We start from the raw sequence: 17,593 nt of genomic DNA on the forward strand, positions 1-17,593 counted from the left end.
TGGCTGCATATTCCTTGCTGTTCAGAGCACTGTGTTTAGCCAATTTAACAAAATGTATAACTATTTTCCATCACTTGAATCAGCACTGCCCACGCTGCCTTCCCTGTGCCCTGGTTTCAGTCAACACAGTGTGAATAGCACTGGTTTAGATGTTGCTGAGCAATGGGTACATGCCCTGAACCACTGTGCAGTGAAGAAATATCACCTTTATTGCTCAGGGTGAAGGGTGAGTGCATTGCAAGCTGAGCCAGCCCTCAGGTTGCACATGCCTGGGATAATATAAATGTCCTGCAGCTGAGCATCTGCTGTTGGGGGTACTCCCACACATCACAAGACTCAGCAGTACCTTCCTGCTCCTTATTTTATGCCTGAGCTCTGTGATCTGTTGAGGAAAGGCATTTATTGAGACTCTTCCTTTCAAGACAGATTTAGTTTTTCTATTGTTTACTTTAGCAGTGTTGTCTTGCTATGCCTTGGAGAATCATCACAAAAACACAAACAGGAAAAGGCATGTAAAAGCTGCAGATGAGGCGTGGCCTATCTCATTGCTTCTCCTTGCTCAGATCTTATCAGGGAGGCAATGCTCTGACAGAATTTGAAAACATTTCTGGTTCTGACTTGTTCTTCGTGAAATGGCAGGGGCAGAGCTCCTCGCTGTCTTGGATATTGAGCCAAAGAGCTTAGGGAAGTACTACAAGAGGCTTCAGCTTTCCTTGCTATAAAGTGCTACCTTGTTCCTACCAATTGGTCAAACCAGTGGATTCCAGTCCTAATTTGTCAACAACATAAAGCCCATTGTAACATCTGAAGATTTTGGAAATGTCTGTTTCTGACTGCAGTGCTAATTGGAATGTGGTATTTGGAAAAGTCCAGCATGTTTTACTGTTCACTCTGACAAGCTGAAATCTGTTACTTCTCTTCATTTTCTGCAAAAACAGGTTGTACAGTTTAAGGATTTTCCACAGAAGAATTTGAATGATACAAAAATGATGCAAATATTCAATACAATTTGAATGATGCAAGACACAAAATAATTTATATTTTATTAATAAGGGTAAACTAGTAAGAGTATGTTATTCTCTCTGAAGAAAAGCAGAGGTACAGAGGTACAGCAACATTTGAAGGGAGTATGGGAATCAGCAAGCTGAAGGTAGGAAGGATCTGGACTTTGTTTTTTACCCTATTACAGAAAAAGGAAACTGAATGGATAGAAAACCATTTGTTACCAACCTTGCAATTTCTCTGCTCTGTGTGTAGAGAAAACTATAGGCAGGTCCTGACTAACTCAGAGTATCATGCTGTATACCCCAGATAGAACACTTATTGTGAAAGAACACTGGTGTGAGCAGCTGCACTAGAGAGCTTTGCTCTGAAAATGTGTTGACTTCAGCAAGGTGAGTTTAGGAACCTTTGGAGACAGTCATTTGACTGAGCTGAGGACTCAGCATTAGGATGCTTGGGGATCTGCTACTTCTGACGTGATTGTTGCTTGCAGCAGACTGTCTACATTCAAGTCCAAAGCCTATGAAGTTGGAGAACACTTTAGTCACCTGAAAAATAAAGAAAAATCTCAAATGGTTGAGAAAGAAGAGAACACAGCGTGTGTCCATGGAAGGCTTTTAATACACATACAGACATGTGACTGAAAAGCAGGCAGTGTGAATGCTGGTGGTTAAAGAAACCTCTCTGAGGAATACAAATCCAATGGTTTAATGCCTCAATCATTAAGCTAGGGAGATTGTATTCACAAGATCAGATTTGGACCTGTAGAAACACTGATGAGGCTTAGCTGGTCTTCAACCGTTGCCGTATCTGTGTTGCTTACTCATAGGAGTAATAAGAGCATCAGGTACATGTGACAGGCCACACGCAAACTGAAACAAATGCCTGTACTGAGAAAGGCATTGCCTTGCTTTTAGGGTGTAAGCATGTCACTGCAGTGTCAATAACAACAGTGTTAATAACTTCCTTGTAAGTAATCCCTGCCACACCATCCAATTCCAGTGTTACTTTCAAGCATTCAAATACTTATCTTTTGACCTATGACAGATTTTGCAGAGCTGACAAAGAAAATACTGTATCCTGTTCATGCTACAACCGCTTCCAAGTAGTTTAGTGACTGCAAATAGTGTGTGTGTGGAGAAAACAGGTGATCAACACAGTGCTTTGAAATCTTACTGTATTTTCCTTTCAAAGGAGCAGAGTCCTGCATTCTCAGATGCTTGTTATTTGCCCTATGCTCTCCAGTGCTTACTAATATTCTTGAATCAACTCAGCTTGTAATGAATTACAAAGATTAGGCAGAAGGGAAAGGGCATGGAGTTGTTCTTTCACACTGTGTCCCGATTTAGTTTGTTTAAGCAATAGATAATAATTTACAGAAGAAATGAGTGAGTCATAGCTTGATTTGTATCTATTTTTTAATTTATTTATTAACTAGGAAGTTACATTAGTGGTATTCTATCTTTTTATTTTTTTTTTTAAGAGAGGTGACTGTGACCATCTGGAGTTGGAGGGAGGAGCTGTTACATCCTTACAATTGCAAGTTGATCCCAGCAGAGTTCTCTGTAGCCCCACTTTTGGAACTGATTCCAGTAGGTGGTACAGCTTAGTTCTGAGAAAACAGGTGACACTTTGCCTCAGGGTTTTAAATGTGAGGATTTTTTATTATTATTATTTTTTAAACATTTGTTTACCTCTCATCAAGCAAAATGGAAAAAATATTTTTTGTATCAGCTTGACCTGTTTGGAGAATACATTAAAAGCTCCTTATCAGTGTATAAACTATATGAGAACTTTCCCATCAGTGCAGGAAAGATGGTATTCACCGTTCCAGATATTTATTATCAGCAGGGGAATGAAAGAAGAAAAACATATTTGAAAAGTTCAACTCAGCATTTCTCAGGCCTTCATGCGCATGACGAGTTTTTCTTTCCTTAAAGTGTGATTCAAGTAGTGAAGTGGTAAAGTCCATATATGTTAGAAGCACTTTAGGTTTTGAAGGAAAGAGCCAGCTTTGTATATGTCTGTATCCCTGGTGTTCACAAAAAATAGCTAAAGAAATGAATGACTGTGGCATTAGGAATAGCTGTTCCAATTTGCCCCTTTCCTGAACTTTGCTACTTAGGCCATTATCTTCACTTTCTCACACTGCCAGATCTTTTTCTGTCGCGCTGCCTTTCTTCGCTCCTCCAGGGAATGTTCCTCAGCCCTTTCTATCCATCAAAGCTAGAAGAAACATAAGATTCAAAGGGAATGCTATGCTTTGTATCATTCGATTCAGCTTTCCATTAACTATCATCCCTTCTATTAAAGGGTGAGAATTCCAGTTCAGCAAGGTAGAGCTGGTATCCTGAGCACAAATGTAACTACATAACTTAGCACTGTTTCACTCTCTGTTTAGGTGGTTGAAGATACCGTCAACAGCTGTTGCAACATGAAGGCTGCCTGATACTATTCTCCCTTGGACAGCCTTATGTAGGATTTACTCTACATGAAATCAATTCCCTACATTTGAATACGGCTGATGAACTGCTAAACACAGGGTTGTAGTTATGTGGCTGTCAGAAATGTGAATTAAGTTCAAACTGATTGTTCAGAAATCAATGATAATTCATGGCATACTGAAAACTGAGAATGTGAAACTGTAAAATAAACTGAATTCAGTATAAAGCAAGGAAATACTTCGAGGACATTTTTCTTAACATTTTTAATGAAGAAAAAAAAAAAGAATTTAATTATCAAAAGCTGCTACAAAACTTGAGATTTTTTTCTAAGAGTGCAGTAGAGTTTAAATTTTCTCCTGGCCCCAAGGCATCTTTTTTGTAGCTTAAGATAAAATGTTTTCAATTTTGTTTACTTATTTTAATTCCTTTATATACACTTTAAAATTGATTTTAAAAAAATTGCACTTTTAAATTTCAAACACAAAATCAAAGCGTTTTAGTGTGTTTTATAGTAATGTAAAAGAACTACTGTCCATACTTGGTAAACTCTTGTTCTGTTCACAACTGTACTATGGATCCATCTGAATTCAGTTGACTCACAGATATGTCCAATGGCCCTTTTTCCTTTAGACAATTCCTTAGATTTTTCTTTAGCATGATAAATTAAAGTTATTTATTAGCAGTAGACACAAACTTAAATTAGGTGTGTTTTAAAAATACTTTATATATGTATGTTTAGCAACAGCTTTTTTGTTTGTTTGTTTGTTTTGTATTTTTGAAACTTTCTAGCAGTATTTTTATAAAACAGAGAATTCAACAGATCTGATGAAGTGTGATGGGTATCTTACTGGAATTTAAGATTACATTATGTTGTGACTGGGACTTAGGATAAAACATACAATGTTTAGATTCTCCTTTAGTTCTCCATGTTTGATATTGCTTTAGCAGATTATTGAACATATATATTACTCAGTGCTTAAATAATCTTTCAGACATTGCATTGTGCATATTGAAATCCTTCGTAATAAAAGAAGGCCCTATACATGTTTGACCAAGGACATGGCTAATTAATCTTAACAAAAATTACCCATGAAGACAGTTTATTTTCCTGTCAGTTTAAAAATAAGACAGAATGGTTAAAGTTGGAAGAGACCTCTGGGTCCGTCTGGCCCAGCCTATGTTCAAGCAGGGACACAGAGGAGGTTGTTTAGGACCACCGTGTCTAGGAGGCACCTGAAGATTTTCAAGGAGGAAATCCCACAGCCTCTCTGGGCAACCTGTGCTAGTGCTAGACTGCTGTGTGCCACTTTGTGCCAATTGCCTCTTGTCCTTTATCCTCTCACACTCACCTTTCAGGTGTTCATGGACATTGATGAGATCCCCTGAGCTTTTTCTTTTCCAGACTGAACTGTCTGGCTCTCCCAGCCTCTCCTCTCAGGAGAGGTATTCCAGTCGTCACTTGAGGACTCTCTCCAATGTGTCCATGACTCTCATACTGGGGAGCTCAGAACTGGATCCAGTATTTCAGGCCTGGCCTCACCAGCACTGAGAAGAGTGGAAGGATTTCAGCAATTACAGAATCTGCTGGTGGTACTTTGACAAATACAACCCAGGACACCATCAGCCTTCTTTGTTGCAAGGACACGGAGCTGGCTCATGTTCAACTTGGTGTTTGCCAGGACTCCCAGGTGTCCTTTTCTACCAGACTGCCTTCCAGCTGGGTGGCCTACAACTGCAGGCTAAACATCCAAAGTGTCAGGTAGGAATGTGCTCTTTAATCTGCTGAGGTGTACTGATGTAGGAGGATTTGTAACAGACACAAGTACATACTTTTACACTTTGTATTCTTTCTCAGGTATGGCGTTTTGTTTTGTTTTGTTTGTCACAATATTTCAGCCTTACAAAGTTATCCAAGGGAGAAGATTCTGGGATAATTATTTCATGGAAAAATACCCTTCTTCATCCTACAATGTTGTGGGGTTTTTTTTGAAGTTTGTTTAGCTTTCCAGAATGGCGAGGTCTTAGATACTGGGACATTTCATTCTTTTTAGCAGGTCTCCAAGGAATTAGTTTATTTTCACAGTATGAAAATGAACTAATTTATTTATAATCTCTGCTCAGTTGTTTTTCCTAGAAGAGAACAGCAGATAGAAGTTGTTATGGAAAGAAACAGTGGCACTGACATTGGCAGTTATTATATATGTTGTAATTAACACATTCATAGGGGTAGCATAATAAGCATTCTTAGCATAGCATAAGGCAAACACCAAACCCACCAAAACTGCTAGTTCTGTTGTATGACAGCTTGCTCACTATCTGCCAGTAAAAATAATTTAATCTGCAGAAACTTGGAAAAAACCCAATGTCAATTACTTGCATCATTTCTGAAAACGGGGAAAGAAATTGCATGGAGATACAATGTGACAGTAAACAGGATAGGTGCGTTAATGGGGAACAATACACAGCCATGTGATGGCAGCAGAGGCTGAGGAATTGATGGCTTTTTCCCTACAAAACCTAGACAAACCAGATGTGGCCTGATGTTAATGAGTCATTCGTCAGAGTCTAGAATATGTCCATTAGAGGATACAGATGGACAACTCCTTTTTCTTTCTATTCACTTCAAAAAATGTGTGGCAAGTTTATCAGACCGTAGGTTTCTATGGAGGTTGTTTACATACTTTCTTAAATGACATTTTGGGGCAAAACTTCCCAGTAAAGCAGCTTTTCACTTAGTTTGCAAATATTTCCATCTATCTTCCAGGGTTTGTCAAGTGAGTTTCACATTGAAGAGTACGCATATTTCAATAAAATCAAGGCAGTTGCTTACTTATTCCTAATGACTTTTCCTAATGCTTCTTTTTTTCCCTCCACCAGAAAAAAAACTGGATTGAAAAATAACCTTTTGGGGAAAGTAGAGAATTAAAATCAGCTGTAGTCAAGCAGGACAGTCCAGAAAAGCTTGTATCAAAGTCTGTCTTCAATACATGGAAACACTTATATTAGGATTCTCTGATGTAGCATGACATTTTGCAGTCTCACAGGACAATGGGGCAGAGTTCAGACAAGCAGCCCTCCAGAATGTCTTTGAACAGGCTCATGGGCTGGCTGACCACCAAGTTTCCTGTGGCTCTGTGAGGTTTGTCGTGCTCTCTGTGAGGGTAACAGCTGCACTTACAAAAGGGCCATATGCCCTCCAAGAATAACAAGGAATTTAAAGGGAGTCATTAGGTTATGCATAATGCTGAATTCTGAATAAACCAGAGGTCTTCTTGCATGGCGCCTTGTTGGATTGCTCTAAAATGGCAGGAAGCAGTGGGAAAGACCATAATCACCAGCTGGAGGATGGTGTGACTCAGCAATATGTGTAATTTTTGGTAGCCAGAAGAGAACTAGTTCTGTAGCTCTTTCTGTGCATCGAGATTCCTGCACTGAATGCATATTAGGAAGTCTTTGTAATTACAGTCAAATATGCCTAGAGCAGTGTGGATTTCCTTCTGCTAGCCTGTGGTCCAGCTGCTCTGTCATGACCATTGGAGCTGTTCAAACTGAGCTCTACCTCACCACAGAGGCAGCAGTGATTAATCATAGCAGCACTGTTCTGGTAAGTAAGGCCTTCAGCTGGTGAGCTTTGGGACCAAAGATTTGTTAGAGATGACTTAAAATGCCACATGCATTTATCTGTATAACAAACCAACTAACCAACCAATGAATCCTCTCTGCCTGAGAAATGATCTAAGCTAACAAGAGGGGTTTTTTTTCCTCTCTTTTTCTTTTTTTTTCCTATTGGAAAGTAAAATAGTTCTTACTGTATTACTTTCCAAGTCTAAACAAAATGTGTATACATACCCCAAAAATATTGTATCTGTCATTTTTCTTGCCATAATACATTAATCATGTTCAATGTTCTGTGGCATCTCCATCTTCTTTGCACCCTTTCCGAGTCATTTATTTCTAGCTTTGCTTTGGGTTCTTTTCAGAGTCCCTTTTTGCTTTTGCTGCTTACATTCTGGTTCTTGTATCTTTTTCTTTCCATGAGTCTCAAAAAATCCTTTAGGTGCTTACTCAGTTAGCTTATTTTGCATATCACTGCAGTGCTAATTTCCATGCTGATATATGTTTCAGTGGCTGATATTAGAAAAATATTAGATAGGAACACTAACATCCAAACAACATTGCTTGAAAGATAAATTTTTCACCAAAGCTATATCCTTCTCCATTCTCTGCTGTCTCTTTTTAAACCTCCATTCAAAACTGGTTTCTACTTGTTATTTTGAAATCTGTTTTGTAGAGAAGATGCAGGAACTAAAAACGTTTTTTTCCTTACTGTTTGGTTACACGTCAGGCAGGTGTACAGATAGATGATACCCTGTATGATTCTAAAATATTTTGACAACACCAACAAAATGACACAGCCTCTGTATTTTGAACATACGGAGAACTCCCTCTTAGCTGTCAGGGAAGCACTCACCTTCAGCCCATAGAGGCCAGTATCTGTGTTCATGTGTCTAAACCTCTTCTGTGGTAAGTCAGGTACCTTTACAGATTCTGTTTGTTTTGTTTTGTTTTGTTTTGTTTTTAGCAAGTAAATCCTGTAACTGAAAAAAAGCAGGTGAGTAGAAGAAGAGGCAGGGACTACCAGTATAGAGGTGCAAATGTGGTCAAAGAAGCATCATTAGAAGAAGCTCCAGGATTACATCTGCACACATGCATTGCTGCTGAACTGCAGCAGCATCCTGCTTAAGGCCTATGCTGTAGAAGATGCCATTCTTGGAAAAATAAATGTGATGGGTGAATTCTTCAGGTTCTCTGCAGGAGACTTGTCACTACTTCTCGTCTCAGACTCTGTTGGTTTTCCTGGCACACATACCCTGGTTGCAAAAAGCCTTTTCTATTCAGTCCTGTCAAAGAGTGATAAAAATGTGCTCCTACTTATGCCTAGATATGCATGAATCTTATACTTGCCAATAACTATCAAAGCCTGGAAAAGCATAATGTGGTAAATTTGTCCAAGATAGATCCCACATAGAACCTTTGTTAGATCAAGAAATATCCAGAATTCCTTGGAGATTCTGTCATGTGTACGTGTTTAGTTCTAATTCCACATATCAAATCTAAAAGTTAGTATGAGCTGCGGGCTGCTTCTGTATGGGGAGAAGTATCTGCCAGAAACCCAAGCTGCCTGACAATTGCATGCTTCCCTGGGGGGTACCGGTTGGCATAGTGTAAAAGCAGCAGTCGCTGAAGAAGTAGCAGTCAGATGCTGCTTGGCAGTGCCTAATGCCAAGGCCAAACTTTCTGTTGAGGAGGCATTTTTTAGCTTTAGTTCAGGGTTTGGAAGGGATGGATGATAGGAGAGATGTGGTGGCTATTTGTATTATGGTGTTCTTCTATACGTTGTGTTAGAAGGGTCACGAAAGAAGCCAGGAAACGATCTCGTGGACTCTTCTAAACGTATGAATACCCACGGAAGTGGAAAGAAGCATAAAAACGGTACAAATGCTCAGGATACAAGAGTAGCTGGGCTGCCTTTTTGTAGCCATTTCCCTGCTGACTGAAAAAGCACTCTTTTGCCTGGCGCAGATGCGCCCGTCCTTTTAAGTGGACACCTTCAAGAAGTTGTCAAAGAACACAGAGGGGGAAAGAAAAACAATGTTTCGAATGAAGGATAGCATTCTGTTTAAGATTACAGAGGGAAGAGCGAGATGCGGCAGCCCGGACGAGACACCCCCCCCACTCATTGCTGCCGCCAAATCACCTCACGGCGCAGGAGCCACAGGGCAGGGGGCGCTCGAGCGGCGTCACCCCGCAGTTGCGCAGCGGCGCCAGTGTGGAGCGCATGCGCAGGCGGGGAGGCGGGGGCTGCCGGCCGCCGCCGGTCTCCCTGGTGCCGCCGCCGTCGCGGCCGCAGTCCCCGGATGTAGCGGCGGTCGCGGGCCGGCGGCGGGCGGCCCGCAGGCGGGAGGAGAGCGGCCCGCAGGCCTCTGCCTGGCAGCCGCGGCTTTTGCCTGGCGTCGCGTCGGGATCGCCTCTCTCGGCGCGGCGGCGGCCCGCGGCCTCCCGCCGCGCTCCCGACCCCATCGGCGTCCCCCCGGGGCCGCCCCGCCGGCCGGGCCCGCGCGGCGCCGGCGGGATGAGCAGCTCGAGGAACAACCGCGTGATGGTGGAAGGCGTCGGGGCCCGCGTGGTGCGCGGCCCTGACTGGAAGTGGGGGAAACAGGACGGCGGCGAGGGCCACGTGGGCACCGTGCGCAGCTTCGAGAGCCCCGAGGAGGTGGTGGTGGTGTGGGACAACGGCACCGCCGCCAACTACCGCTGCTCTGGGGCCTACGACCTCCGCATCCTGGACAGCGCGCCCACCGGTGAGCGGGGTCGGGGCGGCGGGCCTTCCTCGGGGCGGGTGTCGGAGCCGGTGTGTGTACGAGTGATGGGAACGCCGCTTTGTCCTGCAACCAGCGCCGTGTCTGCTCGGTGTGTCGGCAGACCTGAAGGGTGGAGGTACCGGGAAAAAGAAAAACCGTGCATTTCTTCCTTTAATTCCTCGTCTGCCCCGTGTTTACGTTTATAAATTCGGATCGGACAATGGGTTTAGGTCTGTGCTGGCATGATGCGGCACTGAAGCGTTCCCTTCTCTCTGCAGTGAGAACTCCAGAATGGTTCGGTTCGATGTGAAATGCGGTGGGCGTTTCCCAGGAGAAGCCCCTCAATAACGGGGTGATTGATGCTGTTTGTTGGGGTGCTCGGACATCGTGTTCTTGTAACATCCCTGATTCAGAGTGCAGTGGCGAGCAGAGGCCGACTTTGAGCCAGTTGTGTGTGGTATTGCAGGAGGGGCAGTTAGTTACAGGGTTGAGTTGGAGCCAGCAGGCTTCGGAATAGACAGACTCATTTAATTAATTCTAATTAGAAAAATCTTCCTAAGAAACCTCACGTAGGTCTTTCATAGTGAGCCTTTGAGATGGATTTTGTGCTTCTCTGCCTGGGTAGCTTCTCCTCCCCTTGCTTCGTGGTTGTGCTTTGTTGTTGTTTTGAAGGGGAGATGCTATTAAAGCTTCAGCTGGAGATGGCTTTTGGAAGTCGTCCTTCTGGTTGGGGATCCTTGTCTTGTAGATGTTTATGCTTTGAGACTTAACCTGCCTTTGACGTCTTGTGGAAACCAGTGGGGCTGCTTCTGCTTACAGCTGAAATGTATGCATGAGGGCTGAATACGAGCTTTGCGTGCTCATTATTGCAGCTCTGCCTGACTTACTTAAAAGTTGACATTGTAGTTAACTGTATCTGGAAGTGTAAGCTTAATAATAATCAGGTTTATATCCCGATATTCCTGTAGTGCTCAGTTTTATGTCCTGAATATTCAGTTATGCTTATAGTTCTGTATGAGTTTTAGTTTATGCTTCATGCATATATTGTTTTGGGGAAAATTAAAAAAATATTCAGGCTTTGCAAGCAATATTCTCCAGGTTTTTGGCCACTGAGTTCACTATCCTTACAGAACTGCTGCTTGGAACTACCCAGGTTGCTTTTTTCTAGAGGGATTTGCTTTTCAGGTCACGGTTCCCTGAAGATGGAAAGAGTAAAAATCTGTAAAGCAGTAAAAAGAAAGCGCTGTAGTCTGATTTGAAAGCTCGTGGGGTTAGAATGCTGTCAGTTTGGGCTGCAATCTGGTTTTTACTACTGGATCCATTTTGTATTCTTCCAAATTGCTTCCCTTTAGCTTTCTATCTTTTTGTGGTTGGTTTTTTTTTCCACAGTAGTGACTGTCCATTGTTTAGTATAAGGGACTCTGACATGGGATGGTAACTCAATTCTGTTGCTAGGGTCATTTAGACAATTTTGATCTAAGTCACAGCAGGAGTTGTGGAGTTGGTTGGCAGGGGTTTATAACCATAATATTAACCATGGTGCAGGTGAGGGGGTGTTATGAGATGTTCTTAGTTTGCTGATAATTTATATCAGAGTGTTGAATCAAGCATATCTCATAGTTTAATGCTTAAAAAAAAAAAAGCTCTTTTACAATCATAACATGGTTTTAAGTTTACAGCAAAGGAAAAAAAAAAAAAAAGAGCAGTAGGAAGCAAAGTTAAATTGTTTATTGGTCTAGAGTTCTTAGGCATTCAAAACCTGACTTGATTATAGGTTCTTAAAAGCAGTCCTTGCAGCCAGAGTAGTTGCTTTGGTGAGTTTGAGGCATGTGTTTTCAGAAACAGTGGTGATGCATCAGGAATCCATGGGCTTGTGGAAGCAATGAATGGAGCTCATTCTAATTTAAAACAAGCAAGACCCTGAGTTTTGATACATGTATATACAGGTACATATGTTTGGTTTATACCAGAACAATATTTCATAGACTCAGTAACGTAGTGCTGTTCTTGCTTTGTAACGACTGCAAACTGTCATCAGTGCTGCAAGTACTGTTAACTTCTTGTGAAACTTTAAGCTGTTAGTATTAACATTTTAGGACTATTTTCATGAAAATCTGGTCAGTGATTCATGTGAAGGATCTCTTCTGGGCTGTTTGTTCTAGATACACTTCTCTGAGTAATGAATGTTGTTTTTTCAGTGATCACTACCGAGGTAGCTATGTTAGCAGCCCATTAGTGATCGTATTTCCATTGGCCAGCATTTATTTAAGCAAGGTAAAGTATTTGAGAGGATTTATTAAACTAAGAATCTGCAATAAAAAAAGCAAAAAAAAAAAAAAAAAAAAGAAACTTCGAGGAGAGTCATGAGAGTACCTTTGTTCAGTAGTGTTGTGGGAAAGAAAAGAAAAGGTAAGTTTGAAATTGTTTGACACAAAACTACAGTTTTATCTCAAAGTAAGCAATATTAGATGTGTAGAACTGCGCTGTTTATTTGGGAGAGGAGGCAGACTCTTGCCAAAGGTGAAGACTACAGTAGCGTGCTTGCAAAGAGTACCTCCGACTGTTAACATAATACTTGTGGCCATTACAGAATTCTGTGTGTTTGTGCTCTTTCTTAAGATTAGTTCTACAAGGCCTAGGCAAAAATGTGTTCGTCATCCGTTTCCTCTTTTATACTTTTGGTTCAAAGTAACAATGTAATTTTCCTGCATATGGTGTGTACGCGATTGTTTGAATAAGGGGAGGTGGTGGTGGAGCTGGGATCAGGAAATGAAATGCCGATGCAAAATTATCCTTCAGTTAGAGTGAGTGTGTGTGCAACTCGGCAGCTGTGTGCTGCACTCTGCCTGTATTAACAATTCAGGTGTAACCTGAAAGTCTGAATGGTTTTCTGTACCTGCACAAATATTTTGCTGTAACCTGGGGAGCTGCGTGGAGCATCTTAAAAAGCAGAGCATCTTGGGTGATTTACCTGAAGTATTGTCTTGGTTTTTTAGGTTTCAATTTAGGCACTTAAGTATGGTTGTTTTGATTTCGCACAGTGGCTGCTTGTCAATATTTACAGAACCCCTCAGCTAAAATTCTAGTAGTTGGATGAGCAAGGGTCCTTGTGAAGCCTGTTTGTATGAGCCTGTCCTTTGTTCTGCCTGCCCTTCCCCCATGTCTCCTGCACAATAATCCTCCCTGCTCCTCTATCTTGTGAGACAGGACACATGCTATGGCAAGTCTGGCTGCTGCCAAATCCAACACTTAATAGATGAGTTTTGTTTGTGTGTTTCGGTAGAATTTGGTTAATCTCTAAGAATCCGTTGTTTCCAGTCTCACCATTGTGTCAAAAATACATGGAGTGAAAGAATGGGGAGAACAGAGCATCTCTTTGTAGTTTATGGTTTCTCTTGCCTGATGGCAGTATTGTCCTTATGTGAAAGGATTCCACCTTCTTAGCAGTTCTGTAAAGATCCACAAGTCCCTTGGTAACCAGATTTTGTTGGTTCTGAAAACTGATTGGAATTGCTATCAGCTTCTGCTGTGTATAACAGTGATACTTCTTGTCAATCTTACTTTTAGTGCTAAAACTTTTTTTTTTTTTTTTTTTTTGGAGGGGAGGGAGGGGGTGCAGTTACCTATTGCCACATTTGAATGTGTGGTTGGTACAGAAGAGAGCTTTGTAACAAATTCAAGGAGCAACTGATTTGAACAACAATGCTTTTGTTACACTTCATAGCTTTAAGAGCAACCGCAGGTTTTAAAAACACATAGATAAAGGCTGTAAAATCTCTTACATTAATTGTATTAATAAGTAGCAACAGAGGAGATGTTGCCCAGGCAATCCAGGGAAGAGCTGGAAAATGAAAACTCCTAAATGTGAACTTCACAGAATTTGCAGTTCTTAACCTTTCTTAAATAGCCTTTGTTTTGAAGAGCAGAAGCATTTTGATTGCTGCAGCTCGCATTTTGGTCAGAATTTCAGTTTAGCTTCAGTGCCTGCACTTGATGCACCCTGCCAGTTGTTTCTGCTGTGCTTCCTTTTGTATTGCAGGGTAGTTGTAGAGCATGCACACTGATTTATTTTTTGGGTGAGACTAACGCTGCTGAGCATTCAATCTGTTGGGCTAGACTAGAGCCAGTCTGAAGTAACATCTTAGCAGTGAGTTTTGGTGATTTTCAATTTGATTTGATTTGACCACCAAGGCCAGAGACATGCGAGGAGGAGCCCTAGGTGTTGGCATAGACCTCGATTCCCCTGCAGCCCCAGCTGAGAGCACGGTGAAGCAGGTATTGCCCTGCAGCCCATGGAGGGCAGGTGGATGCGCCCAGCAGGAAGCTGCTGCTCACCGACAGGACCTGGCTGTAGCAGGGGAGCAGCAAAAGGGGAGTTGCCAAAGGGGTTGTTGTGCACTGACTGACCCCACTCAGCTTTTCCACCTGAAGGTGGAGGAAGGAGGTACAGGGGTTGGGAATAAAGGCGTGAAGTTGAGCCTGGGAATAGGAGGGGCACAGGAAGTAGGTGTTGTTATCATTTTTTCTCATCATATCACTTTATTTTTAATAGGCAGTAAATGAGATTTTCCCAAAGTTGCGTCCAAAGTTTTATTTCCCCTCTTGGCAGTTGGTTGTTGATCTTGCTTTCTTTATTTCCACTCATAAGCTTTTTCATCTCACTTTCTATCCCTGTCCTGTTGAAGAAGGGGAGTGATAGGTGGGTGTACAGCAGCTAGCTGAGGTCAGCCCACTACACTCATGTACTTCTTTTCTATCTCATTCAAGTTACATTAATATTTCAGTCTTCTTAGATCAACAGTATATTCTAAAGTAGTACTTTTGTTTGTATTAGTGACACGAGTAAAGTTTAGTTACCGCATTTTATAGGTGGTAGTAGCACTTTGTTTCAGCTTTCTTTTTAGTAGGTGAAGTTAGAACTGCCTCTTTGTCCACTGTTGCCGGAAGCATTCAAAGCCACTTCTCCCTCCGGATCTCTAATGCATTGGTGAAACATCCTGTAACGGGATTATTTGCCTGCTCCTGCCCTGCAATGCGTGCTTTGTTATGCCAGCGGTGTTGTGTAGCACCAAAAAGAACAGGGTTGGGAAACCAATTCAGCTGGATACTTTTCCTCCTGGCTGTGTTTCAGCTGAGTATGTTTCCTGACTCAGTTTGCAGCTTCACCTCGCAAACCCTTTTGCTGGCGTAATTAAGAGAATGGAGCAGCATGGTCAGGTGAAGCTGGCTGAGGCTGTGAGCAACCTGGTCTAGTGAGAGGTGTCCCTGTCTGTAGCAGGGGGTTGGAACTAGGTGATCTTAAAGGTACCTTCCAACCCAAACCGTCTATGATTCTGCATACCATAGTGGGTGTTGCTGCTGAACTGTGTATCAGGGAATGGCTGAATAAAGGAAGTTCCTATCAGGATGCTGTTTGGGAGTCTGTGAGATTAAAAATGTGACCTCAGTCACAGACTCCAAATACAGATAGGTACTGTTCTTTTTCAAGTCCCAGATGCTGTAGTCAAATGACTTCTGAGTCAGTCATTTTTTTCTTGTTCATTCCTAAGGAAGTCAACTTAGCTTCAGTGGCTTGAAATGGTTAGCTTTTATTTATGTGTACCATGAGATAGTATGGTTCTTTATTACAGGACTCCTACTTATATTCCTCTTTTTCTCCCTTTTCCTGCTGCTTGGACCAATTTAAGAATCCTGCAGGCATCCAATTACTTAGTCCTTTTACATCCAGAGTAAATGTAATGCTTGGCAAACTGTCTTCCCTGAAGTTCAGCAGCTATTAAAAAATTCCAAATATGCACAGCTGCTCTGTTTCTTTTTTGAAATACCAATTTAGCAATCCATTTTTTAAAACTCCAAGTGCTGCCACTCAGCCCTACAAGGCCAAGGCTTATATCTGGTAAGACTCTTTAAGCAGGACAACAAAGTGGTAATTGGTTCCAGCTTTCTGTATGCATCTGCTCTTGAAGGCTACCAAAAATAGTGTAGTGGTCCAGTATGCTTTGTAGCAGAGAGACAGTTGTCCTAAGTACACACTTAATACCAGGTGTCAAAATCTTAATGTACAGAACCAAGGAAGTTAGCTTCCCTGATCCTCCATGTTGTGGAAAAGGTCATCAGTGGTTTGGGAGTGTGATATAAGCATGGATGATTCAGAGCTCTTGCTTTGTAAGAAAATGTTTAGATGGTAACGATGTTACCAGGCATTAAGTACTTCCAAATGTAGGATAGTTGTAGGTAATTATCATGGTATAAAAGTTGTGTTGGCTGGAATTGGGGTCAGCAAATAATGTCATGAATTACAGGAGTTGTCTGTGCCAGGCCTGCAAAACTTTAGCATGGAATTTGTGGTCAAGGTATGGATGCTGCCTGAGCCATGAACTGCTCCACCAGTTACAGTGATCATTTAGCCTAATGTCAGCAACTTCAGGGTAGCTGCTGTTTCTAAAGGCTATCTTCAGCTGCCCCAAAATACTGCTCCCATCTTTACAACACTCCGCGCCGCCTTTGCTCCAGAAGAGTTGCCCTTTTCAGCCTTACTCTTCTATTTCAGTGTATCTGAAAAAGCTGTAATCATGAGGCTGGAAATCTTCCTAAATAAGTTTTGTTTTGTTTTTTTTTTTTTAATAAAAAGCTTGAAGATTATGAAGTGAGAAACTTTCTTGATTAGGAGAAATGATGCATGAGATACACCAAAAGATTATTTGGAGGGATGTCGACAGGCTGGCAGGAATCTCATGTAATTCAGAAAGGGGAGGAATAATCCCTGCAGGGTATGTATTAGGGGACAACAGGCTGGAAATCTGTGGTTCAGGAAAGGTCCTGGGGGTTCCTGATGGATGACAAAATGCCCAGGAGCCAGCAGTGTGTCTGTTTGGCCTTGCAGTACTGATGGCACTTTAGGTGAAGTGCTGCCAGCAACGTGGAGGGAGTTGATCCTTCCTTACAGGCTGCACCTGGAATGTGATGTAAAACCTCTGTTTTACTGGCTCATCAGCCAAGTCAAACCAAAGGGCTGCAGGAATCTTGCAGAGGTTTGACTAGACAGTCTCCAGAGGCTACTTCTAACCTCAGCCATTGCATGATTCTGTGAAACAGTCAGACAAAAAGGCATTTCCTTCAGTTTTGCTTCTCCTGCTGCTGATTTTTCTTCATTGTGGATGGCTCATCCTTTGGGCACAAATGACTAATAGGTTTGTAGCTAACATGGCTGTCCTTTTCAAAAGCATCCCTTCTGGAGGGGATGAAAACCATTTTCTTTTCTCATTAATGTCATAGACTTGTTGTTTGGTGGCTTTTTTTTAAAGTTGAGTAATGGGGAAAATGTCATGTTCCTCTGTACCTTTAGAGCTCATTTTTAATTTGTGCTACATACTGATTGCCGGTGCTTGTTGTTTGTCCCTTCTATTGCTCAGGTTTCTCCAAAGCTCCAGAGTTTGATTTTTGTTACTTTTTTAATATTATGTTGCTTCACTGTATTTGCTGTACATGGACTGAAAATGTGTATGGCTGATCTTTGTCTGCTCATTCAGAATCACAGAACGGCCAGGGTGGGAAGGAATGTCAAGGATCATGAATCTCCAACCCCCCTGCCACATACAGGGCCACCAACCTCCACATTTAATACCAGACCAGGCTGCCCAGGGCCCCATCCAATCTGGCTTTGAACACCTCAGGGGACAGGGCATCCACAGCCTTTTTGGGCAACCTCCAGCACCTCACCGCTCTCATAGTAAAGAACTTCCCCCTGACATCCAACCTAAATCTTCCCTCCTTCAACTTAAAACC

At 42.1% G+C, this 17,593-nt stretch overlaps 1 protein-coding gene across 3 annotated transcripts in view; it reads left to right on the forward strand.

Annotated features, from left to right (window-relative positions):
* The first annotated feature begins 9,537 nt into the window (after positions 1–9,537).
* Positions 9,538–17,593, forward strand: part of MIB1 (MIB E3 ubiquitin protein ligase 1) — a 72,617-nt gene continuing 64,561 nt past the window's right edge. The window contains exon 1 of one of the 3 annotated variants that reach the window (XM_052704333.1): positions 9,538–9,808. In XM_052704333.1, coding sequence (XP_052560293.1) covers positions 9,580–9,808 — 229 coding nt within the window. In that variant the 5' untranslated portion in view covers positions 9,538–9,579. The remainder of the gene's footprint in view (positions 9,809–17,593) is intronic. The other 2 variants (XM_052704334.1, XM_052704332.1) reach the window with 2 other exon arrangements.

Source organism: Tympanuchus pallidicinctus, unplaced genomic scaffold (assembly GCF_026119805.1).
Source record: "Tympanuchus pallidicinctus isolate F22 unplaced genomic scaffold, pur_lepc_1.0 scaffold5, whole genome shotgun sequence".
NCBI classification, from domain to species: domain Eukaryota; kingdom Metazoa; phylum Chordata; class Aves; order Galliformes; family Phasianidae; genus Tympanuchus; species Tympanuchus pallidicinctus.